This window comes from Micrasema longulum, unplaced genomic scaffold, assembly GCF_059751315.1.
Source record: "Micrasema longulum isolate JH-2025_06_02 unplaced genomic scaffold, ASM5975131v1 h1tg001409l, whole genome shotgun sequence".
NCBI lineage: Eukaryota > Metazoa > Arthropoda > Insecta > Trichoptera > Brachycentridae > Micrasema > Micrasema longulum.
Window position 1 is genome coordinate 34,446 of NW_028278595.1, and position 25,794 is coordinate 60,239.

The following is a 25,794-nucleotide window of genomic DNA, read 5'->3' on the forward strand; positions in this document are numbered from 1 at the left end:
TCGGCACTGCTCTGATACAAATATTTGAAAATACAATATTTTGAGTGCGCCCAAAACTTTGCAAAGTACTGAATTTTCCACTAGAAAGTTTATCATCTTCGGTGCGTTGGTACTCTTATTGCTGCACCTCTCCATCATCTGTTACAGGGAGATAAGGTGATCAGTCTTACGCTTCAGGTGCCGGCCTGAACAATGAAATATTGCAGTATACGAAATTAAAAGCATCTTTTAAAACGTTAAGATACATAAAGTCACAAAGTTGTTTTACCAGCAGGACATCAGAGATTATGAAATCACTGATTGAATCATGTTTGAGGTCTCAACTTCCAGTCTCGCCCGTGTAAAATTTACGATACCGAATAGTATAATCTTTTTTTTATTTCAAATTCTGTGATGTCCTGCTGGTAAAACAACTTTGTGATTACAAATGTACAGTAGATAAAATTGTTGATCCAGAATATGAGAACCTTAAGCTTTTTGACAAAATCTTTAGAAGAAACAGTACAGTACTTGTCAACAAACATTTGGACATACTAAAAATATTACTTAATTTGATAAAAATACATAATATTTGGAATTAAAGCAGTGTCGATGCAAAAAAAAATATAATTGGATGCAAGCGAAAACCTGGAAAGCATTCTTAATTTTTTTAAGGGCTGTTTACAAGTGGACAATACAATAGATATGACAATATTGTCATGTTCTAGCTCCGTGAAAAACTAGCCTAGAACGCATAGGACAACGCTGAGACGATACGAAAATTCAGCTGCACATAATTTTGTATAAAACGCCAAATTTGCTGGAAAAAGCGTCCGGAAGTCGGACTGACAGAATGTGCTAAGGAACTGCCAGACGGAGGCAGAGTTACCATATGACAGGCGTTTAGCGCATTTGACAGGAATTTTGAGGTCCTGACAGGGGTATTGCCGGCACTGTTCTGAGACAGGTACTTTTAATTGAGTCAACTGAGGTTTTCTAGCACCGGTAAGTTTTTGACACAACAGCAGTTACTCCTCCACTCATGGGTTTTGGAGTTATTTATTTTATTTATTTATTTATATAAACGCCCAATGGGCATTTTTATGGACACATTTATACATAGAAAATTATTATAAAAAATAGAAAGACACAATGGTTTATAGTAGACTTTGTGGGAGTGGAAGCGGAGAGAGGTGTTTATAATTGAATTTGATTCTGTGATCGTTTGAAAGAAGACAACTTGTTATCAAAGAAATCAAGACTGGTATGTTTGTTGACAGACCTGAGAATTCTGGGCATAGGGGAATGAAAACCATAGTTAGTTCTATGGTTATCGATATGAAAGAGTAAGTTTTGACTGAGGTTTCTAGTTGGGATATTTAATTTTATCGAGCTCAGTAGTTCAGGCGCATCAAAGAGTGAGTTGAGAATTTTAAATAGGACTTCAAGGTCGGATTTATTTCAACGGTCTTGAAGAGAAGATATATTCAAGTTAGTTTCTAACTCATTATACGTATATAGGTCTCTGGATAAGCCCAACCTCCAGCCTATCTTTCTCAAAAATCGATGTTGAACTGGTTCAATATTCTTGATGTGAACATCATAATATGGAGACCAGATAACAGAGGAATACTCTAGGTGTGGGCGAACTATGGAACAAAAGAGAGCTTTAAGGGTATTGATATTTTTGAAGTCAGCTGTGCTTCTGTTAATGAATCCAAGAAGTTTTAAGGATTTATTGTTATAACTTACAGGCAATTAAATGAGGAATATTTACATAATTTTCGCTTGCATTTTGGAGGGGAGTTTTTATATCAGCGGATTGAGGCAGAAAGGCAGTAAATTTTTAAATATTTTTTTACCACTCTAAAGGCTGGTCGTAAGTAAGCTTGATACCGTTTATAACTTATATTTGCCTTACCAGCCGACTAGCGTTACGAGTCAGTTAAATAATGGTTAAATGAATTACAGTCCGTTATCTTCAGCGGCACATTGTTATTTGATAATATCTTTTGTTCTTTAATCACCATTTTTATATTTTTTTACAGCGCATTGTTTTAGCCAAATATCACACTCAAAGTATTAGGCATCTTTTTTTTGTTTACAAGTGGAGCACGAGGACATCAACAGACGCTTCCAAGAGACCCTATCGCTAGCCAGCATTCTTGCCTCTTCCCACGTCGTAAAGCCGAAAGATCGTCATCGACGCCCTTCGAGGACAGCGTAGATGTGAAGAAGAGGCGACATGGGTTGGGGCTCTTCGGAGGCATCCGCAGCACGCGTCCAATCCAGGTCCACCAAAGAGGGTGTGGCACCCTCAAATTGCTCTTTCGCTGTCGATAATGCTTGTCTCAGCTTTACATAATGTACCGATCTCGACATTTATGCATCGATCGTACATAGTTTTAGCACACATTCGCCTGAGAGATTGAATTTCGACAGCATTCAGTCTGCTTTTATCCCTGTTTTTCCAAATCCGTACTTCGCTCCCATACATCAGAGTCGGGACTGGGACTCCATTGTGAACTGCTGATTTCGCCTCTTGTGACAAACATTTATTTGCCAAGGTTGATTTCAGTGCACCGTTCACTCTGTTCCCGGCACTCACCCTCCTCTCAATATCTCCCTCAGCCATTCCATCCCTAGTAAACCGTCTTTTCAGATACACAAATTCCTCTACCTGTTATAGTAAAACTCCATTCACAGTGATTTCACATTTAGTCATACTTTCATTTCTTTCAAAAACCATCACATTCGATTTGTCGACATTCATCAGCAAATCGCTCCCCTTGCATACATCGTAGACCTTTGTCACCAAGAATTGCAGTTTTAGCAAGAAGCACGGTCATTAGCAGACAAAAGACAATTGACAGTGACAATCGATCAGAATTTAATTTGTGGTAGAAAAAGAAAAAAGATAATTGTGTCTCTTTCTGCCTCGTTCCGCGAACGCAAAGAACTCCCTACGTAAATAAGTTAAATAAAATAAAAACATTTTTTATTATTTATTATATAAATAATTGTAATAATATATAAAATAAAATAAATAAATAATGTATAATTTAAAATAATCTTTGATATATTATAGTAATGTTACGATCACACGTTTTTTTATGAAATAGTTTTCCTAGCTTAAATTTCGGTTATTCAAACGCATTTTATAAATGAGACCGAGAAGTTTATTATTAAGGTTATTGTCAACCTAATAATTAATTCGTGTTTCGGTTACTGTTCCAGTAACCGGAATAGACGTGGTCATCCGGTGGTTTGGACTTGGATATGGGAACAAGGCAACGGATGCAGCAACCTCCGGTGACATTTGTCACTGGGCGAAGGAAGTACATATACTCAACGAAGCGGCCGAAAGTGGTTCGATTCTGTGACAAACACAGAAATAAGATGACTAAAAAAAAGGCAATTTTGTGTGGTGACAACTGTCACCACACAAAATCAATTCGGTTACTCAATGAACCGACCGAAATAACCTTTTATTTTTGTTTTTTTTACTTTGTACCCAATACAAAGATAAGATTACGAACGCAGCAACAATAATCCACTTTTAAGAATAAAAGTCAATAAAAAATGTATCAGGAATAATGATAGATCAGTTAGTGGTTTGACTTGGTAATGAAAATAAATCAATTAAAAAAAGCAATCACTGGTGACTATTGTCATCAGGCTTGACATAGCGTCACTTTCGTTAGTTCTTTTTTGTTGCGATTGCTACACTTTAGTTTTGTTGAATGCCACTTGGGTATGTGTTGTACACTTGAAGTTTGTTGAGAAGGGAACTGAACGCCACTTAAATAAGTTTTGCCGCATTTGTTACACTTAAGGTTTATTGAGTGAGGATCCGTACGCCACTCATGTATGTGTTTTTACACTTGAGATTTGTCGAGTCAGAATTTTTAATGTTTATTGAATGAGGGCCTGAATGCCACTTGGTTAGTTTTGTCACAATTATTACACTTGAGGTTTGTTGAATGCGGATCCAAACGCCACTTGGGAATGTTAAATACCAATTATTACACTTGAGGTTTATTGAATGAGGATGTGAAAGCCACATGGAAATGTTTGGTGGCAATTGTTACACTTGAGGTATGTTGAATGCAGATCCGAACGCCACTTGGGAATGTTTTGTCCCGATTATCACACTTGAGGTTTGTTGAATGAGAATCTAAACGCCACTTATATATGTTTTGACGACTATTACGCTTGAGTTGTGTTGGATCAAGATCCAAATACCACTTGGGTATGTTTTGTAGCAATTATTGCACTTGAGATTTGTTGAATGAAGATTCAAACGCCACATAATCATATTTTTTCGCGATTATAACACTCGAGGTTTGTTGAAAGATGATCCAAACGTCACTTGGTCATGATTTTTTGCGATCATTTATTGCACTTAAGGTTTGTCGAGCAGAGATTTGAACGCCACTTGGACTGCGTGTTGCCACGTCGACTCCTGGCGGAGAAGCTGGCATTATAGTCTACTCGGTGGCGGGTGCGGTGCTCGGGATGTTCTCTGACCAACTAGAAACAGCAAAAAAAAAATTTTTTATCACTGGCGACAAATATCATACATCATCATTCCCTTTATGCACCTAATGGTGCATAGGGCACTGCATCGGTGCACCAATCGCAGCGTATCTTGTTCATTTTTGTTACATGAAGGTGAGATGATCGGTCTTACGCTTCAGGCGCCAGACCAGGGACTATGAAATATTCTAGTGTGAAAACACTTAACCAATTAATTTGTAATGATTGCAATTCAATCTACCTACATTCGAAAAACCAAAAGAAATTTAAAATTAGAGTAAAAGACCAATAATTTTAATAAAATTAAATAATAATAATTTTTCTTAATTCGCAAATCATCTGATAGAAAATAATCACACATTAAAAGTACTTCATGTTGAAAATAAAATATTAAAATTAGACAGATTGGAAATCAAAAAAAATTAAAAAAGTGATTTATAATCTGAGATGGTTCGGTCACGTAGAACGAATGGATGCCGAAAGAATGGTAAAACAATTGCAAATGGCTAAAATGAAAGGCAACGTGAGACGAGGACGATTGAGGAAGATGTGGCGTGATCAGATAAACCAAAATCTTAAGTCTGGTCATGTCAAAAGCAGGCAGGACTGAAGGGATAAGATGTGTGAATGTGGAAGAAGCTAGAAATGTATGCCAGGATAGACGTGTGCGGCGGTCCATTGGATAAAGGAGGCAGTCGTATACGTACATTGCGGTGGGGCTCCAAATACTCCCGGGCCTTGAGCTCTGCGTAGCCAATGCGGAATCTATAACATATCAATTAAATTCATTATTATCAACACTGTTTTGAGTTCGTCTAGTAGTTTGTGGACGACAGATAGTAGACGTGAGATTCACCTGATTGAAATATTAACTTAAAACATTGTCGATGAATCCCCCTGGTTCGAGAAGAAGTGTAAAAATTGAAAAAGAAAATATTTTAAGGCGTTGCCTAGTATGTAGGCAAAATCATAAATACCCCGTTCATCTTATTTATTTATTTATTATGGATAACTTATATAGCGCCATTTTCGTAATAAAATACCTCAAGGGCGCTTTACATGGTGATTCTATTGTTAAGTTAATTTAATTGAAGCTTTTAAATTTGTAATTTAATTTTTAAAAAATATTTTGTTGTCACGTGCTACGGATTTATTCAAATGATTTAGAGAACAAGTGGGTTTTAAGTTTTTTCCGAAACATCACTTCACTTTCACAGCCTCGCACCTCTGCTGGGAGAGCATTCCATGCCATAGGGCCTGCGACCGCAAATGCGCGTTCACTAAATTTAGTGCGCTGTTTGCGTAGAGGTATAATAACTTTTCCTCTCGCCGAAGACGTGGCTGATCTAAGCGTGAGACGCCTGTCAGCTAGTTCATCTGGAATGCATAGTTCCCTTAGATATTCCGGAGCCGAGTTGTGCAGTGACTTATACATAAGCCAACAGAGTTTGTATTCGACCCTCTGTGGAAAACGTAGCCAGTGTAGTTCCCGAAGTAGTGGAGTGATATGACTGAACTTAGAGATTCCGAAAATAAGTCTCGCTGCGGCATTGCGTGCATCTCCCATCACTGTCAATAACTGACTAAATTTCTTCCACACAAACACCGATCACAGAACAGCGTCTCTGTCTTCCTTGTAATGAGTTCTATCTTTGTGCTCTTTCTTATACAGATATTTTTTGCATTGAAATGCTGGATTTTTAAAATGAAGTTTTACTTTCCAAATCCGTTGTGAATATATTTATTTGAAGATTACAAAAAAAACAACTTCACAATTGAAAAAAATAAGAGAGATATATTGAGTCTTGTATTGTATGTAGCCTAGTGTGACACCACAGCCACACAAGAATGATAAAAAAGTACAAACCTGTCTAAGCAAAAGTGTCCCTTGTGGTTGCGGAACGAATCCGCCCCCAATGCTAAGAATCTGGTTCCTCTGTATCATCTGCTGGCCGACGCTAATCTGCTGCATGAGGTTAATATTGAGGTCCTTCGCAAGCGGGGACGGCACGTTGGCTCTGAACGCTCCCTTCGCGGCGCCGAAGCCCGCGCCACTCTGGCACTGGTCCTTCGAGCCGGACTCGGGAACCTTGTGCGCGTAGTTGTTGTTGTCCTTGATCGCGCGCTGGTGGAACGCACCGTGCTGCGGCAGGCTGTTGACGCGCGCGTGCGCGGTGATGCTCGGCGCGTACGCGGGCGGGGGTCGCGTGAAGTTCGCGATCGTGAACACGGGAGACGGACTGGCGTTGGCGCTGCTGTGAAAAGAAACATCAAATAATATTTTAATGAATACCGTACAGACCTGGCCTTTGCACAATCGAGGGTAATATTATTGAAGACGTCAAAAGTAACACCTATACATAAGACTAGATCCAAGTCGTCAGTAGAAAATTACAGACCTGTAGCTGTTCTTTCTGAACCAGCGAAGGTATTTGAAATTATCATATGTAGAATCGTCACTTCCCGAGTAGAGCCATTTATTATTGATGAACAACATGGGTTCAGGAAAGGTCGCTCGGTTGAAACCAATCTAATGGTTTTTACAAACTACGTCACGGAAGCTCTGGATGCAGGACATCAGGTAGACTGTTCATATAATGACTTCGCCAAGGCCTTTGATACTATCGACCATGATGTCCTATTAAATAAGCTGTATGAGATCGGTTTCTCGGATGGTATGTTAAAATTAATGGCGAGCTACCTCCAAAACAGAAACCAATACATGTTTCCATACTTTCTCGGGTGTCCCGCAAGGCTCTAACCTGGGTCCATTGTTGTTCTCAATTTTCATTAATAATTTTAAAAATGTAATTTTGAACTCGCGTTTTCTGTTGTTAAAACTATTCTTAAAGGTGACAACTTCTGACGATTTTCGTCTTCTCCAAGCGGATATATCTAATATATCTGAATGTGGAAGGCGAAACAAACTTAGGTTTAATGTTTCAAAGTGTTCGGTCACGTCCTTCACGAGGGCCCAAAAACTCTTTTTTTTCGCAACAAAATGAATGACCAGAATCTGATACGAACATCGAATGTTAAGGATCTGGGCGATAGATTTGTGAGCACCCTGACATTTCATGAACACATAGAGACAATCAGTGGTATTGCATTGAAGATGTTAAGATTTGTTCTGCGTACTGCCAGGGTTTTCGAAAATACCCGCGTACTGAGAACTGTTTACAACTCCTCGGTGCGAAGTAGACTCGAGAGTGGCTCGATGATTTGGGGGCCACATGAACTGAAGTACTCTCTTATGATAGAGAAAATCCAAAAGGAGTTTCTGAGATATCTCTACATGAGAGAGTGCGGGTATTATCCTCGGCTCTACCCGACCGAGTCTCCCCAGGGTATGCTCGGCTACAACAGTTTAGAGACTAGAAGGAATGTGTATTTGACTACACATTTTTATCAATTGTTGCGCGGGATGATCGATAATTCTGAAATTATGATGAGCATTGGTTTGTATGTTCCTGATAATTACCTAAGACAGTGTCAGCATAGATTGTTTCATATTCCGAAATGTTGGAAGGGCTACCGCTACGCTGAACAACAACGCTCTGGATGTTGATCTGTTCCATGTATCCGAAGGGGTTTTCCGGAGCAGGATTCTCCTACTACTTTGACATGAGTCTCTTTCGTGTATTTTTTTTTCTTTTTTATAATATGTACGTATTGAATATATCTTTGTAATGCATATGTTATATTTAAAATAAATGAATGAATTGAATTTACCTCGTATTGCTGCAGTGTTGGCTGTGTCCTGGACTGTCTATACTCCGCTGAATCCAGGCGGATGTCACCGTGCGGGCCTGTAATGATAAAATTTGAAAAAAAAACAACATCCACCATTTTGCTGATGATAGGCTATTATCACTCGGGAGGAATATCGGATTTAACCTACTCTACAAATAAAATATTTTTTAAAGATTCTCCCAGTGTTTATATAAACCCTTATAATGAATATTTTCATTCATTATTTTGGTTTGGAAAATAAGGTCTTTCGAAAACGATCGTTTCGTAAGTTGGTAATAAATTTTGTCACAGAAGTTCACGGGTAATGCATTCATTTTAATGTTGGTAATGCCGCAGGCCACAGGCCACAGATAGACATATTTATTTATTTATTAATTATATATATACGGCCTAAGCCAATTACAACAGTTACATGAAGAAACATAAATGCAAGAAACTGAACAAAAAGAACATAAAACTATTTAGCAAAGACAAACAAGTGCAAAACAATAATTGTATCCAATATATCCATAAAAACGAAAGACCTAAGACTTCGAGCTAAACCATGCCAATCGAATTTCATCCCACACTGTTTGGTCGCGAAGAGATCTACGAAAAGCCGGAAGATCTATCCCAAAGAATTCCAAGTCGTGTGATGAATTGACTAATCTACACATTCTGGACATTGGGGCATAAAAACCAAAGTTGCTCTTAGAAGATTTTATAAACAGCAGGTTTTGACTTCTGGTGACACGGTTGGGAACATGAAAAGAAATTGATTGCAACAGAGATGGGACATCACTTAAAGCATTAAGTATTTTGAAAATGCATATAAGGTCCATCTCAGTTCTACGTCTCTCCAATGAAGACAGATTAAGAGATTGCTCTTAATCTGTCTTCATTCAAAATAGGAATAATTACCCCTTTGTAATCCGAGCAACCAAGTCACTTTTCTTAGAAAACGGTGTTGGACAGACTCGATATGGTCAATATGAGTCCTGTAGAACGGAGACCAAATAGGAGAAGCGTATTCTAGATGGGGTCGAACTAGTGAGCAATAAAGAGTTTTGATGGTATTCATATTTTTGAAGTCCGCCGTCACTCTATTGATAAAACCGAGAAGTTTGAGAGATTTGTTTATTTTTTTTAATTCATTTGAATATTATATACAGTAAAACTCAGTTTTTCCGAACTCCAGTCATTCGGATTGCAAAATATCCGGATCATTATCAGGAAATATAAAAGGATATGTTACGCTGTGTTTCTTCGTCACAGCAATTAATTTTGCTAGACATGTTTGAGTAAGTTTTTGATGTGATTCCAATTGTATTATTAAGAGCAATGAAAAAGTGATCTCAGAGTAAATTTGCATCCTCATTTCTGCATATCCGGATAACTTCGTGAAAATGCATATAAGGTCCATCTCAGTTCTACGTCTCTCCAATGAAGACAGATTAAGAGATTGCTCTAAGGATGAGGATCTGACAAGGAGAGTTGTCTATGCATATTATCTTAAGCCCCCCCCTTACCCACTCCACACTCCAGTTCCAGGCACTGGCAGATGAAAGTGAAAACGGATTACATCTTACATCTCGAATTTCTTTTATTATATTTTATGGTTTTCAAACCCTTCTAAATTAATTCAATTTATTGCGAAAATTATAAATCACAACTCGTAGCGTTTGATCTGACAAGTGACAGGACGCTGTAAATGTAAACAAACGACACAACACTCTATAAAATCCATAAACATTGATGAAAAAAATCCGATGACGTCACAAAACATCCGAAGACGTCATACTTGATGACGTCACGAATTGTTTGTTTTGGGCACCATTCAAATGACTAGAATTAAATCCTTTATATCTCCCTTATTTCTTAACAGATTTCAATAAGAATAGTACCGATCGGCTTGTGATTTTTTAGATTAATTTATTAGCTAATAAAAAAAATTTAAAAAAATAATAACATATATTTCATTTTGAGGGCCATTTTCATAACTCACGATCATAAAATGGAATCAAGTTGGGGTAGAGTGGGATTCGAACCACAGACCTTTGGTCTGCGAGTCCGAGACACTGGCCACAGGACCACAACCCGATTTGCCCATTGAACATTCACACATCCTTAAATTTCCAAAGCATCTATACACGGTGTTTCAAGGCCAGACCGCGAAACTTCAGAGAAACATGCTTTTAAAAAAATCTTGACAAAATTTTTCCAAAAAGTCATTTTAAATTATTTTTTTTTTGCATAATCTTTAATTTTTTGGACTGGCATCCCTTCCGCAAACCCCTATTCCTCCTCAACGAAAAAAAACTGCGATAAAAACGCATTTGACCAACGAAGCGATACGCACCAGACGCGGACAAGGGAAGCGGCTGGGTAGAAGAAGGGTAGGGGTTTGTGGAGGGATTCACTATATTTTGAGATGAAATTTTTTATATTTTTTTTTAAAATAGTTTTTTGGAAAAATTTTGTTAGGATTTTTTTTAAAGCTTACCACGAGAAATTTTCCTCTGAAGTTTCGCAATCTGGTTATTGGACTGTCAAAATAAGCCAATTTTTTTTTCTAAATTTGTTGCAACAGAGAGGGAAAACATTTTTGAGCAGAGAATATGGAAGTCTAGGCATTTACAGGGATTATGACCTGTCACTGGCTGGTTTAAGCGACCACTTTAACACACCGTGTAACATTCACGTTGCTGAACATCTCGGTCAAAGTAAACTGTTTGACTGTCATCATCCGATTTGTATTAGAATAAAAAAAAACATGTACCATTTATGAAAACATATTGATTAATAAAAAAATAAAAAATTACCTGTAAAGTTGGCGATAACGTTTGTTCACTGCCGTAGACGCCTTTGAAGTTTCTATCCTCGACACTCCTCTCTCTATCGTTGTTTCTGAACTGATTCTTATCGAATCCGCCGGGGCCGTTCCTGTACTGGCGGTTCCTCGGAAAGTTGTGGTAGTTTCTCATGTTGATTCCCTGCTTCAGCCAAACGGGCTTCCGGTCGACGCCTGCCGAGCTTTGGCCCGCCATTTTGAGTTCGGCCCGGTCGTCGGACTTGTCTTTGGGCACGAAGGCTTTGGCTTCGTTGCTGAGCTTGCTGGTGGCCACGCGGTCGGCGAGGTCCTTGGAGATGTTGACGAACCGCGGCTTCTGGTCGCCGAAATCTTTCGCGTCCGCCGCCTTGAGGCCCGGAGGGCGCCGCGGGTCGAACGGCCTGTTCGGGGCGTCCGGGTGGCCGTCGCAGTTCCGCTCGAAGCTGTCTTGCCGCCCGCCGGAGTTGACGCTCGCGTTCCTGAACATTTTTCTGCGCTCCTTCATCCTGTTGAAGCGCTCGTCTTTGTTTTCGTCCGCGAACGACTCGGCGCGCTGAATCGCGTCCATGTTCTTCTCCATTTGGCTCACGGCCTCCCTTCTGTCGCTCGCGCCCGGGTAGTCCTTGTAGAACCCGCGCGCGTTGTTGAAAGTTTTGTTGACGTCGAACTGCACGTTCTGCGCGCTGTTTTCTTGGTACGTGTACGGCAGCACGCCGTAGTTGATCGGATTTTGCGCGAAGTGAATGGCGTTGATCAAGTTTTGATCCAGATTTTGAAAGGCGTCGTTCGCGATGTAGTTTTGGTAGTTCATCAAAGGCGTCGCTCTGGAAGACCCGGGGTTCGAAGGCGCTCGCGAGTTCGAGTTCTTCTGCGGCGACCGAGCGCTGCTGCGTCCGTTATCGTTCATCTTACAGTAGGCCTGTTGTTGGGCTTCGAAGTGCGCGTACGTAGGGGCGTCGGGCGCTCTGGCCTGGGCGTAGGGCTGGAAGACGGGGAATTGGGGCTGCGGAGGGGCCTGGTGTACCGGTGGCTGGTAGGGGTAGTACTGATGCGCGGGGGCCATCAGGACGGGCTGGGGATAGAATCCGGGTGGGATGTTCGGGTTCAGGGGCGACTCTGCCTGTTGGGGAATGAATGGACCTGTGAAAAAAAGTAGAACAATCATACTCATAGAATTTACAAAAAATTCATCGGTAGTGCTATGGAAATTGGATATAAAATAACAGCAACTAGAGAACCATTTGAACAAACTAAACAACTATTTATTTAATCCAATATAAAATACTATTGTATGAAAAAAATTGTATTAAACGTGACACAATACGAAAATATCAGAACAATATCACAAACAACATTCTTAAAGGAGATGAGGACATTCGAGACAAATACACCGGGGACTGAAATTATACAATAAACAACCAGACAAAACTAAACTAAAGACTCAGACAACCTTTACAAAAGATGTTAAAAATATTATCAATAGAATGTGAATTTAACCTTTCCCTTACTGTCCTAAAAACACCCTTGCGTTACAGTGCTGTGTAGTCACTACACACATTAAAAAAATAAGAGATTTAAACATGGAAAAATGGAATATTTATTGGGAATGGCTTTAATTAACCATAATTTAATTCAAAGATGATAATATTTCAAATCTAACTTATGAAAACATGAAAAAACCATTGGGTATCGCTAACGACTCGGGCGAAACGTGCACCCGCGCCAACTTCCCGAGAGCTACTGAGTAGCTATATAGTACTGGACTACATGACTGACTGAGAGTATACTTTAGATGATACTTGTAATTTATCCCCGATTTCCGATAAAATGTTTTTTGTGCCTAATAAGTACTTATTATTTAACAACAAATTATTTCAGTGGATACGTAAATGTGTAATGGAGGAATACTGAAAATCTAAACCCAATTTAATTATATTCATAAAGATATTATAGTTATTAGACGCAATGTGTACTGGCTGCACATCACCGCGCACCGGGGAGACACCGGGAGGGAGGGTTAAATAAGAAAAAATATTTTGTTAAATGAATGTAATCCGGAGATGCGGAACATTTTAGAGAAGGGAATATGGAAGTCTAGGCATTTACAGGGCTTATGACCTGTCGTTGGCTGGTTGAAGTGGCCACTTAACACACTGCGTAACATTCACCATTTTGCCTAAGTTTGAAAATCATTTTTTAAAAATTCTTCCTTTTGTTGATTTTAATTTCAATTTCAATTTTATTTATTCATATATATGTACATCCGAAAGAGATAAACGGAGACTAGAGGCTTTTGAGATGTGGTCCTATAGAAGACAACTAGGAATTTCCTGGAGAGACCACATTACAAATGAGGAGGTTCTCCAAAGAATCGAAGGTGGAAGGCACCTGCTCAGGACCTTGTCCGAAAGGCGAGCGAGACGGGTCGGCCATGTAACACGTCAAGAAGGCCTCCTGCGTGTCATAATGGAGGGGATGACCGAGGGGACACATTCTAGGGGACGCCCACGCCGAGAGTAACCGGAGGACCTATTAGAGGACGTGCGCTGCTCATCATCTGTTGACTTTAAAAGAGCCGCACAAGACAGGGAGGAATGTAATTGCTGCCAGCCAATCCCAGGATTGAGACCAGAGAAGATGTACATTACAAAATGGAATATCTTAATTCGTACATATAGAAACAATTAAAGTAATAAGGTAAAATTAGGTAAATATAAAAATAACACATAAATATACATAATATCTAGAGAATGACATGTTGAAAAAGTAAGAGAATCTTGTAACGAAAAACTCCCTCGGAGACGTGAAAAATGTCAATGTCCAAAGTGATATTGTTCAACGTAGAGATAGCTCTTCCAACGGGCATAACCCTTGGCAGATCGGTCCTGTATATTGGAATGTGAAACAGTCTATGCTGACGCTGTCTGAGGTAATTATCCGGAACATAAAAGCTGATGCTCCGCATAATTTCAGCGTTGTCAATAATACCGCGCAACAAACGTGCGTAGTTAAATGCACATTCCTTCCGGTCTTCAAACTGCTGTAACCGAGCATACCCTCGAGGAACTCAGTGGGATAAGGCCATGGATAATATCCGCACTCGCTCATGCAGAGAAACCGAGGAAATTTCTTCTGAACCCTCTCCACCATAAGAGAGTACTTCAACTCAGACGGTCCCCAAATCATCGAGCCACTCTCGAGTCTACTTCGCACCAAAAGTGAAGTTCTCTAAAATGTTCTCCATCTCTAGGGGGTGAAATGCAGTCTTTTGTCGACAAACATTTGGACAAACTCAAAATATTGTATCAAAAAAGGGTTTTGGGCGTATTCTGATTGTCTATTAACAAAATAAAAAAATATTTTAAATAATCACCGATCTTCCATAATCTTACCATGTGGTGGAATTTTGTGGGCGACGTCTTGCAGATGTTGGTGCTGCGCTCCGTAGACCAGGTGCGGCCAGGCCCAGGCTGCAGTTCCTTGCACCTGATTGAATAAACACAGGAAGAAATATATAACAACATTTTAAGTGCGTGCATTTCGATAGATAAATTGACATATATTTCTTTTAAGAAGAAAGGCACGTCAAGATTAGTTTCATCAAAAACTTGAAAATGAGCGTATCAAAAGGCAGACCAATGCAGATGCAGAGGAAACATGATGTGTATGTAGAAAAAGAGTGGCGTGGCAGTCTATCCTCTCTGCCTACCAATATAAATATTTTCTTTATTTGTAAGAGTCACCCAGAAACCAATTCCCAGTGTCAGAAACAAAATCACTTTATAGTGAATTTAGTCATCATAATCATCAATTATAGTGTAAAAACACCTTTTTAAATAAATGTTTCACCTCAACCATGTTGGGAATCGAACCCGAGATCTCTTGCATGGTGGGTAGACGCTCTGACCACTACACTACGAGACCGACGACATTGATTATAGAAACTCCCGAAAAACTGCAACTTGTAAAAGAAACTAAACGCTGTACAAAACAAAATACGCAGCAGCGTTGGGAGGATCATTACCGCGCTTCTTCTACAGGTCAAATCACTAAACCCAACGCCGGCTGATGCGGCAAACTTCCGTCGTCATCACCAAAGTACTTTTGAAACGACCCAAACTTTTACCGGACACGGAGCTATGAGAAGTTACCCATATAGGTTAAAATGAAGGAATGATGACTATTGTCCGTGCGATGATATTTCTTCACAGAGTATCGAACATCTGTTATTTCAGTGTCCAATTTTCAGTTCACAACGCCATAATCTTGAAGCAGAATGCGGGAAAGATGGGATATCCTCGACAGATATCCATGCTGTAGTTAAAAGTAGTTATCACGCGCCATTGTTCTTGGACTTTGCAACAATAAAACAATTTATATCATTTCGTCATTTGAATTTTAACAAAAAGGTTTCTAACTTTTTACTAAGCTCTTTATTGTACCATTTTTAATACAATTTACAAATTTTAAGCAAATATATTATTTTCATACTTACGTACCCATACAAACGCACCCTCTCCCTCTTTCATTCCCACACGCACATGTATCCTCTCCCTCATTCATTCACGCATACACACATTCACATACACATGAATACAAACGTCACACAAATACAATTACTAAACTTCTTTTCTTATATATTATGTGTCATTATATTTACAGTGGATTTTTTTAATTGGCTTTAGTATTTTTAAGATTTTTCTAATTATTTTGTTTATGTAATAGCTGTAAAAATCCCAAATAAAATGAAATAAAATAAATAAATAAATAAAACAATGGTGATTGGACTCATAAAGGTAATAAACCAAAATCAGTGATCGAACATCCCATTTCCAAGACGATCAAAAACGATTTTTTCCGAGTACCTTAGCCTTGTACATGACACGTAAGGCTACTGAATACAGGGGTCCAAATATATATTTAAAAAAAAAAAAACTGAGCCATATCGATAAAATCATTGACAGCCAGGGAAGTAGTACGCGAAATCAAGTTCCCACTAGGAAGTAAAGTGAAAATTGGATAGTATACAAGTGTAGGATTTTTGGTTACACAGTTAAGTGAAGTGCTCAGCTACATCACAGTCTATGCAGTCATGCTCTCTGTTCATATACTTATCAATCGTGAAATAAATACAATTCAACCCTCAACACCGTTCTCTTCTATCAACCTACAACTAGGTAGGAGTTACCATGCATTTACTATTATTAAGGCTCTCGGGAGACATTGGCAACATGTGGCTCAGATAACCGAATCGGTTGACTTGGCCAAATATGATTATTCTCTTTTCACCTGGTAGAGTTGTGATGGATGCTGTGGCAACAAGTTTGGCGGAGGGGCGGGAACTTGGTACGGCTGGACCTCTTCACCCTGGAAAGAAAAACATCTTGAGAATGTATGTAATTTATGTATTTTTTCGTAAATACTTTGTATACTTTTTATTATATAAATAAAAGACGAGTGATACCAGTGACCGGTTTCATCACTTTCACGACATCTTCAAGGCTGGTATCTTTAATGAGTTCAATGTATTTATATTATAAATTTATTGCAAAAAATTAGTATACATACTTAATAACAGGGAATCTATAAAAAAAAAAAACATTTTTGAGAAGGAAATATGGAAGTCTAGGCATTTACAGGGCTTATGACCTGTCATTGGCTGGTTTAAGTGGCCACTTTACACACTGTGCAACATTCACCGTTCTGCCCATGTTTAAACATTCGCATTTCCTCAAATCTTCCGTCTGTCGACTTTTGTGAAGTAAAGGAGCTGAAACCTTTATCACGCGGGCGAGATTCATCCGGCTGAACCGAATCACCTACTAGGCAACGCCTGAAAACAGTTTTCCATTTTTTATACTTCTTCTTTTACCAGGGCTGGTATTCCGAACGCGTTTACAGCGCGCTATAATGCGTATTTAGTACGTAAAATAGCGCTATACCGCGCTATAATTTCGTTTGGAATACCAGCCCAGGTAGTTGATTCAACAATGTTCGAGTATGTCCAAATTCTCAAAAATGTTTTCCCCTTTCTGTTGCAATAAATTTAAATATGAATTACTCCCCGGGGAGGAAATCCAGCCAGGCGGCAAGAATTTGGACATACTCAAACACTGTTAAAATTTTACAAGACGTTTTATTCTTAAATCCGACATTAACTTGATGTATGGAAAACACCAAGGTGGCGTTTTCAAACAAAACCTTTGGCAACAAGAAATAGATTTTAAATACAGAGTAAAACCTCATTTTTACGTTCATCAATTTTATGTTTTCCCGCTTTTTAGGCCGAAATGTTAGGGTCCCATTTTTTTCCACACATTTTCATTCAAATATTCCCCCAATTAACGTTTTTTTATGTTTTAACTAACCCCGGTTTTATTTATTTACACTCTTTATCAAAATACAATTCCATGTTCACTTTGCCCAGCTAACAAGGGTACATATACCACGTTCCAAACTAGGCAATTACATTTTAATATATTATAATAGTTAACAAATTAATATAGAGCACAGATAAACAAAATATAAACTTATTCGGATACACATTTTGATTCATATACATACAGACATACACATATATACACACATATATACACATGTACATACACACACACGTACATACACCCATGCGCATACACATACATACATTCATAAAAACATAGACAATTTATTTATGCGAAACTTCATGGTTGTCATCTAAAAAAATACTAAATGTACACTCCGAGCCATCCACGCATACACACATGAACACACATATAAAACATACACATTAATTTTGAAGATGTTTTTTAAATTGACCTAAATTTAAATTTACTGTCTTATATTTCACTTAAAGATACTTCTCATCGTTTCTTTGAATCCCTTAAAATAAATATGTGTTTATGTTTTTCCTTTTTTAAAAAAAATGTTATTACTATTTTATTTTTACATCTGAGCATGTTTTTCATTCTTTATTTCCATTCTTAATTCTTAATTACTCTCACAAATTTTCTTCATTTTTAATATTATTTCCATTTGTAAATACTCACTACAAACTACAAACCTTAAAATATATTTTTTTCACTTAAATTTTAATTTTTAAACAACTTTCATTTATGTTTTCTTTTTCCTTCTCTTTTTTATACTTTCATAATTAACCTTACATTTAATTGCTTTTTAATATGGAAACTTCACTGGTCCATTAGAATTAAGTCCAATTGTGTAAAATATTAAACTTTGTAACTGTACTGTATGTTTCCTGAATAAAAGAAAATAAATAAATACACAAACATATACATTACATGCGGCACATGTACATTGCACATTCAGCAACTATCCCAAATAATCGACCCCGTGAAGAATATGTAGATATTATCAGCTTACGGGCACAGTGTACGGTGACGGGTGGACCGGCATGGCGGGGAGGAGGTGCGGCGGGGGGTACAGCACCGGCGGGGGCGGCACGAGGCCGCCGCACGCCTGGGGCGGGCGCAGCATCGGGCCCTGGTAGGCCTGCAGCTGAAGAAGATGTATGATATTAGGATGGTCAGAAATCTACAAATTAAGGGTTTTACATTTTTTTTTTTTTTTGCACCACAACAGGCCAGGAGGCCTAATTACAGTGGTGAATTACATCACAGAGCACCCAGGCTTGAGAAAAATCACATTTTTAATTTTTTGTGATCTCACCGGGAATCGAACCCGGAACCTTCCGTGCGTGAGTCTAGCGTCTTGACCACTACACCACGTAGGCCGCCAAGGGTTCACATTATCTTCTGTTTTCTCTCCTTCTTTCATTCTTCAGTTTTGTTCACACAATCTATTCTGTCTATAAAAAGTTTTTTTTAAAGGCAATGTTCGAATGGTTCTCCTCGATGGACTTGATAACTACCGGACCGATTTCCGTGCGGTTTTCAGATAAATGTATGCCTTTGCTGCGAGAAGGATTAAAGCTCATAAAATCTTCAATTTATTCAGTACAAAAAAAGTTAGGAGCGTAAAGGTTTTTTTTATTCATCACTAGGGTTGGTTGCATTCGCCGAAAATGGACAAAAAAAATGGATGGATGTTATTTTTTTCTGTATGAAAAAAGTTTGTTTTTGAATGTTTACAGACAGCATTCGTTTTTTTATGAAGCCTAATCAGCAATATTTTGAGTTTGTCCAAATTTTTGTAGACAAGGACTGGATTCAACTCCCTGGGGAGCTGTTTATATTAACATATTACAACAGAGATGAAGAACATTTAAGAGAAGGTAATATAGAAGTCAGGGCTTATGACCTGTCAATGGCTGGTTTAAGTGGCCACTTTACACACTGTGTAACATTCACCATTCTGCCCATATTTTAACATCCATATTCCTTCTATTCTTTCATCTGTTGATGTTTGTGAAGTAAATAGCTGAAACCTTTATTTATGCGGGTGAGATTCATCTAATTGAATTATTTCACCTACATACTAGGCAACGCCTGAAACATCGACAGAACATCAACAGATGAAAGAATTGAAGGAATATAGATGTTCAAATAAAGGCAGAATGGTGAATGTTAGACAGTGTGTAAAGTGGCCACTTAAACCAGCCATTGACAGGTCATAAGCCCTGACTTCTATATTACCTTCTCTTAAATGTTCTTCGTCTCTGTTGTAATATGTTAAGATCTTAATCAGATTATTTCATTGAATTCCTTATAATTTCGACCCATTTATTTCTTTTTACTGGACTTTTGGTTGTACTAAAACAATATCTGATATTCTATACATTTTTAAAAATCGCATTCCTGACTCAAGTGCATCCCTGAGCAGAGTTTGACATTTGCTAAAAAAAATTCCTTATTTGAAAATAATTGATTATTTTATGTTTTGGAAATCAAACATAAACGAGTACTTAGGTAGGCACCTACTTAAATTCAATTTTTGAATATCTACATATTACATTTAGATTTGGAATTCAATCATAAACAAGTACCTACTTAGCAATGAAAAATTACAACATCTTTTTTACGTTTATCCGAACGGTTTTTACTAAATATGTTTTAATAAATTTTTGCAAGTATACTTAATTATGTTTAATCTTGAGAGGAAACGCAGTCTGACTTTTCTTCTGATAAAATCGATTTGATCGGTACATGATCAGTGATCAGTAATTTCCCATCATTATTGACATTAGTTTGACAGCTGTCATTTTAATCAAGCTAAATTTTAAGGACTAAAGTTCTATATTTGATTCAAATCGACCATGTTTCCGTGTTTCAATCATTTTTGCAGCTTGCCCAACCAGCATTACTCGAGTGAACTTACCTCGTGATTCGGTTCCTCGTACGAATTCCCAGGGTAAAACTGCTCCACGTGGACATTCCCATAATACCCGTCGTACGGCTGCACGTAATTCGGCCTCCGATCCTCGTACTCCTCCTTCCACTCCTTGCTCTCCTCCGCGACGGCGTACTCGAAATTGCCCTTGACGTTCAAATTCTGCAGGAGCGCCTCTTGCGAATTCTGCGCGCTCGACTTGGGCTTGTGCGGGCCGCAATGGTCGAATGTCGCCGGCGCGGGATTTCCGACGGCGGCCTCGTCGGGTTTCGCGTCGGCCTTGACGGCCTGCGCGAATCGGGCGGTCTCGACGATCGGCGCGGTCGCTTCGTTCGGCGTTTGGACACTCGTCGCGTTTTGTGCGAATTCGACGGGGGTCGAACTCTTTTTGAGATCAATTGTCGGAGCGTCTGCCTCAGTTTTGGCGACATTTTCTTCACCGTCTATGTCGCATTGGCTGCAAATGTCTTTCGTGGTTATCTCCTCCGGTTTGGGTTGTGAAGGATTTTGCGTTTCCGTCGTCAAGACCGACGCCGCGGCATCCTGACAATCTTTACAAACGCAGTTTGTAGTCTTTTCATTATCTTCAGGGGTAAAATCGGTCGAGGGTTTCTGCATAGTCTCCTCGATAGTTTGGTCCGCATTGTCTGTAAAAAACATACGGCATACTTTTGGTAAAAAAATACTCATTGAATAAATAAAAAATTTTAACACTGATATCACAATTAATTAATTAATGTTTGGATAATTTATATAGCGCCATTTTTGTGAAAATCACCTCAAGGGCGCTGTACAATAAATAAATATCCCAACACGTCTTGCAGCTACAGAGCGCATGGACGGTTGGGATTCTAGTTCCTCGTCTCCAATTATGATATATTACAATTATGATATATATGAGCTAGATAACAGAACGTCTTGCAGCTACAGAGCGCATGGACAATAAGAAATCTAGCCCCTATTTACATTTTTATTTAAAAAAAAATTATTTGACAATGAAGTTTAGAGTTTAAGTGATATTTTAAAAACGAAACAAAAAGCAAATTTATAAAATTGGAAGTCAGCTACGTCTACGGCGAGAGGAAAAGTTTTTATACCTCTACGCAAATAGCGCACTAAATTTAGTAACGCACATTTGCGGTCGCAGGCCCTACGGCGTGGAATGCTCTCCCAGCAGAGGTGCGAGGCTGTGAGAGTGAAGTGGTGTTTCGGAAGAAACTTAAAACCCACTTGTTCTTTAAATCATTTGAATAAATTCTTAGCATGTGACAACAAAATAAATTGTTTTAATTAAATTACAAATTTAAAAGCTTCAATTAAATCTATTTAACAATAGAATCACTATGTAAAGCGCCCTTGAGGTATTATATTACGAAAATTGCACTATTAATGGACGACAAAAAAATTCTCAAAATAATTCAATCTTTACAATACTGCTTTCTTCTTCAATCAGACATTAACTCTTTTAACCGATGGTGTAAAGTCAATAAATTAGAACTAAATATTAAAAAATGCAAAATAATGTCATTTCATAGAACAAAACAACCAATTTCCTTCGAGTACCTATTAGAAAACTCCAAAATTGATGTAGTCAAGTCCATCAGAGATTTAGGAGTTGTTTTGGACTATAAACTGACAAACAACGAGCATATAGATAATACAGTAAATAAATCACTGAAATTACTTGGCTTCATTAACAGAATACCCTCTGATTTTACTAATGTCCGTACAATCAAAACTCTTTATTGCTCAACTGTTCGCCCTCTTCTAGAATATGCCTCCTAGAATAGTGGTCTGGTCTCCATTCTATGTCAATCGCATAAATCACATTGAATCAGTCCAACGTCGCTCGCTTCGAAAAATAGCGTGGATGCTCGGACTAGAGAGAGATAATTATTCTTATGCTGAAATAGAGTCAATGTTAAATATTTCTAGTCTACAAAAACGTAGAACTAATATTGACTCCATATATATGTTCGGCATACTAAATGGTATAATCGATGTTCCATCATTACTGGGACAAGTAAAATTCAATATTCCGACTCGTAGATTGAGAAACAATGAAGTACTGCTCATTGATCAGCATAGAACAAACTATGACCTAAATTCTCCGATGACCCGCCTTTGTCGTATTGTTAACTCAAGACAAGATCTGGACTTTTTTGGTTTAAGTTTACAACGATTTAAATGAGCACTAAATAAATAGTCCAGATCTTGTCTCGATGTCCCTTATGTTTGTCAATGCTTCTTTCTTTTTTTTTAAATGTGTTAAACTATTCTTTTATTGTAATATTTAAAGCTTATAAATTGTATACATGGACAATGTCCGTTAATAAATAAATAAATAAATAAATATAAGTTATCCATAATAATAATAAAAATAATTCGTAGAACGCAAGCGATGTTCATTAGCAACAAATTGGTGGCTATTTTGATTTGTTTGACAAGTAACATAACAATTCGATCGGATGCTTTTGTAGCTGTGTTTGGCTGTGTGTGTAAATAACTTGGTTATAATAAATAAAAATTCACTATGGTGAATTGCAGTATGTTTGGTTGCAGCAGTAGGAGCGTCAAAGCTGTTAAAGGAGTCAGTTTTCACAGGGAATTGATTTCGAATATTTTCCCGTGATTTACATGGATTTTGGCATTCATTGTCCCGACACGAGTATTATGTTGCTTAAAAACTTGCCTTTTATCAACATATTTACTTCAGATACTGTTTTTTCCCAATTTAAGTGATAAATTTGTGAATTAAAGTATGTTTACTGTTGACAATGACAGTTGATTATGGGCAATATGTCGGGGCCGCACTAGGCATCCATATAAAGTTTGAGTCTTTATCAAGTACAGGTCGATTAAAATTTTACTCGAAAATAGCAATGTTAACCTTGAAATCGCATCTTAAACAACGCGTCCGAATTTCAGGCCGCTACGACTCTCCGTTTCGGAGATGTGATGGACAAACAAACTCAACACGGGACTTAGGTTCCACGGAGTTGGGATTTATGTCTCAATAAATGTAACATAAGTATATTATGAATAAATAAATTCAAAAAATAAACACACACATGTATTTCCAGTTTTATAAAATAAATATAGGCGAATTGTACAAAAATAAATTGGAATAACCCTGCAAAAATAAATACACAGGTACATATTTAAAATTATTTACACTGCAAATTAATATCCATTTGGCAATTCTCGACCTGAGTACGGCCCATTGTTTTGCTGTGAGCTGTAGCTAACTTAATACCCAATAGTCATAGAATGGTTTTTCTACGTTTGGGCTCCTCTCTAGGTTACGCATTATTACTCTGAGGTTTTAACCATGGAAAATGTTATATTATTAAGTATGGTGGTTTTGATCCCACTTTTTAAAAGAATTCCAATACAATGCTTCGACAAGTGTTATTTAGCGACTAGAGCTATTAAGATGGAAATTTGTTGCTATAGAGGGAAACCAAACCAGCCAATAACAAGCCATACGCCCTAGTCTTCCATATTCATTTAACACTTTATATACATACTAGCGGACCTGACAGACGTTGTCCTGCTCGAACGTTGGCTTGCCTGCAATTACTTTGGAAAAATACTTTTCATTGATAAGTATGCACCTAGGTACTTGTTTATGATTGAATTCCAAAACTAAAAATTATTAATATTCAAATATTGAATTTAAGTTTAAAAATGGGAGAATTGTTTTCAGGCGTTGCCTAGTAGGTGAATTGGTTCAGCCGGGTGAATCTCACCCGCATGATAAAGGTTTCACTTCTTTTACTTTTAAAAAGTCAACAGATGGAAGAGTTAAGGAAATGTGGATGATTAAACATGGGAAGAACGGTGAATGTTCACAGTGTGTAATGTGGCTACTTAAACCAGCCAATGTCAGGTCATAAGCCCTGTAAATGCCTAGACTCCCATATTTCCCTCTCAAAAATGTTTTCCCTCTGTGATGCAACAAATTTAAAAAATAAATTCTCCCTAATAGCGCGCGAGCGAACCGATCAACCAATATATGCTCCGGGGCGTTACCAGTTGGGGGGGCGCTCTCGGCGGGGGCGCTCTCGTCCTCCTCACTGGCGCGCTGCTTCTCCAGCCGGCTGCGGCGCCTCTCCGGGTTGCTGAGCACCCGCACGCCCAGGGGGGGCGGATTCTGCGGGTCGTAGTGATACAGGGACCCGTCCGTGTTTGTCAGCGGCTGTCCGCTCTGGGGAGAAGAGAAACCGCAACTTTAAATTCATTTGATATTTAAAGCTTTAACTTGATGGTCAAACATTTTAATAATTGTTATGGAATATTTGTATATAACCACTTAGCGACTTTTCTATGTCTACCGGTTTCGAGGCGTACCCGTCTCTTTGTCAGGACACCAATTAAACTAACATGCCAAACCCGCTATACACCTTCACCATAGTTGTTGCACAAAAATATAAAACCAACACGACATACATTTTAATAAGCACATGCACTGATTAAATTATGACAATATTCTGTTATTTATTTATTTATTTTAAAGAAACAGACAGTCGACAATGATATAATAACATTTAAAAAAAATACAGTTTAAAGACAGACCAGCAAAGTTTCTTCTTAGAGCAAGAACGATAGAGGAAAGAGTGTTGCGCATAGTTTATTTATTTATTTATTCACACTCTTTATCAAAATACAATTCCATGTTCACTTTGCCCAGCTTACAAGGGTACATACCCCGTTCCAAGCTAAGCAATCACATTTTAATATATTATAATAGTTAACAAATTTATATACAGCACAGACAAACAAAATATAAACTTATTCGGATACACATTTTGATTCATATACATACAGACATACACATATATACACATGTACATACACACACACGTACATACACCCATGCGCATACACATACATACATTCATAAAAACATAGACGATTTATTTATGCGAAACTTCATGGTTGTCATCTATAAATATATATTTTTTTTAATTATTCCTTATTTTTTATATTTTATTTTTGACATCCAGTAAGATTCTCCAATCCGTGGCATGCATCAACTTTTCTGACTCCCTACGACCAACGTCATGAAAGAGCGAGGTCGACACCTTCCGTTACTTGACAACACTCCCGTCTTTCCACGATTCTGGCAAAAGGTTATGGACCTTTTTGCCTACGTGATAGTATTGTCCCGATGCCAGAACAGTGTTGACCCCTTCACTTAGTATCAGATCCCTATTGGAGTATCTTGTATTATGGTTGTGGTTGACGCTCGGGTAAATGTCTCTATCGATGTGTGTAACCACTACCGTTCTCAATATATACTGTTGAATAATATTCAGTACTCTGAATTCTTTGAAGAGCAAGTCACTTGGATAACGAAATGTTTTTTTTTTAAATGACTCGGATAGTTAGTGCTACAGACTGGCAGATGGAATAAATACTTA

The 25,794-nt window shown here is 38.1% G+C and overlaps 1 protein-coding gene across 1 annotated transcript in view; it reads right to left on the reverse strand.

Annotated features, from left to right (window-relative positions):
- Positions 1 to 3,465: 3,465 nt before the first annotated feature.
- The window catches only part of enc (R3H domain containing protein encore), a 94,960-nt gene continuing 72,631 nt past the window's right edge, over positions 3,466 to 25,794 (reverse strand). The window contains exons 9-18 of the mRNA XM_088235610.1: positions 24,404 to 24,578; positions 20,357 to 21,015; positions 18,443 to 18,577; positions 16,370 to 16,447; positions 14,473 to 14,566; positions 11,073 to 12,220; positions 8,251 to 8,327; positions 6,386 to 6,773; positions 5,226 to 5,283; positions 3,466 to 4,512 (exon numbers count right to left, since the gene is read on the reverse strand). Of these exons, the coding sequence (XP_088091736.1) occupies positions 4,463 to 4,512; positions 5,226 to 5,283; positions 6,386 to 6,773; positions 8,251 to 8,327; positions 11,073 to 12,220; positions 14,473 to 14,566; positions 16,370 to 16,447; positions 18,443 to 18,577; positions 20,357 to 21,015; positions 24,404 to 24,578 (2,862 nt within the window). The 3' untranslated portion in view covers positions 3,466 to 4,462. The remainder of the gene's footprint in view (positions 4,513 to 5,225; positions 5,284 to 6,385; positions 6,774 to 8,250; positions 8,328 to 11,072; positions 12,221 to 14,472; positions 14,567 to 16,369; positions 16,448 to 18,442; positions 18,578 to 20,356; positions 21,016 to 24,403; positions 24,579 to 25,794) is intronic.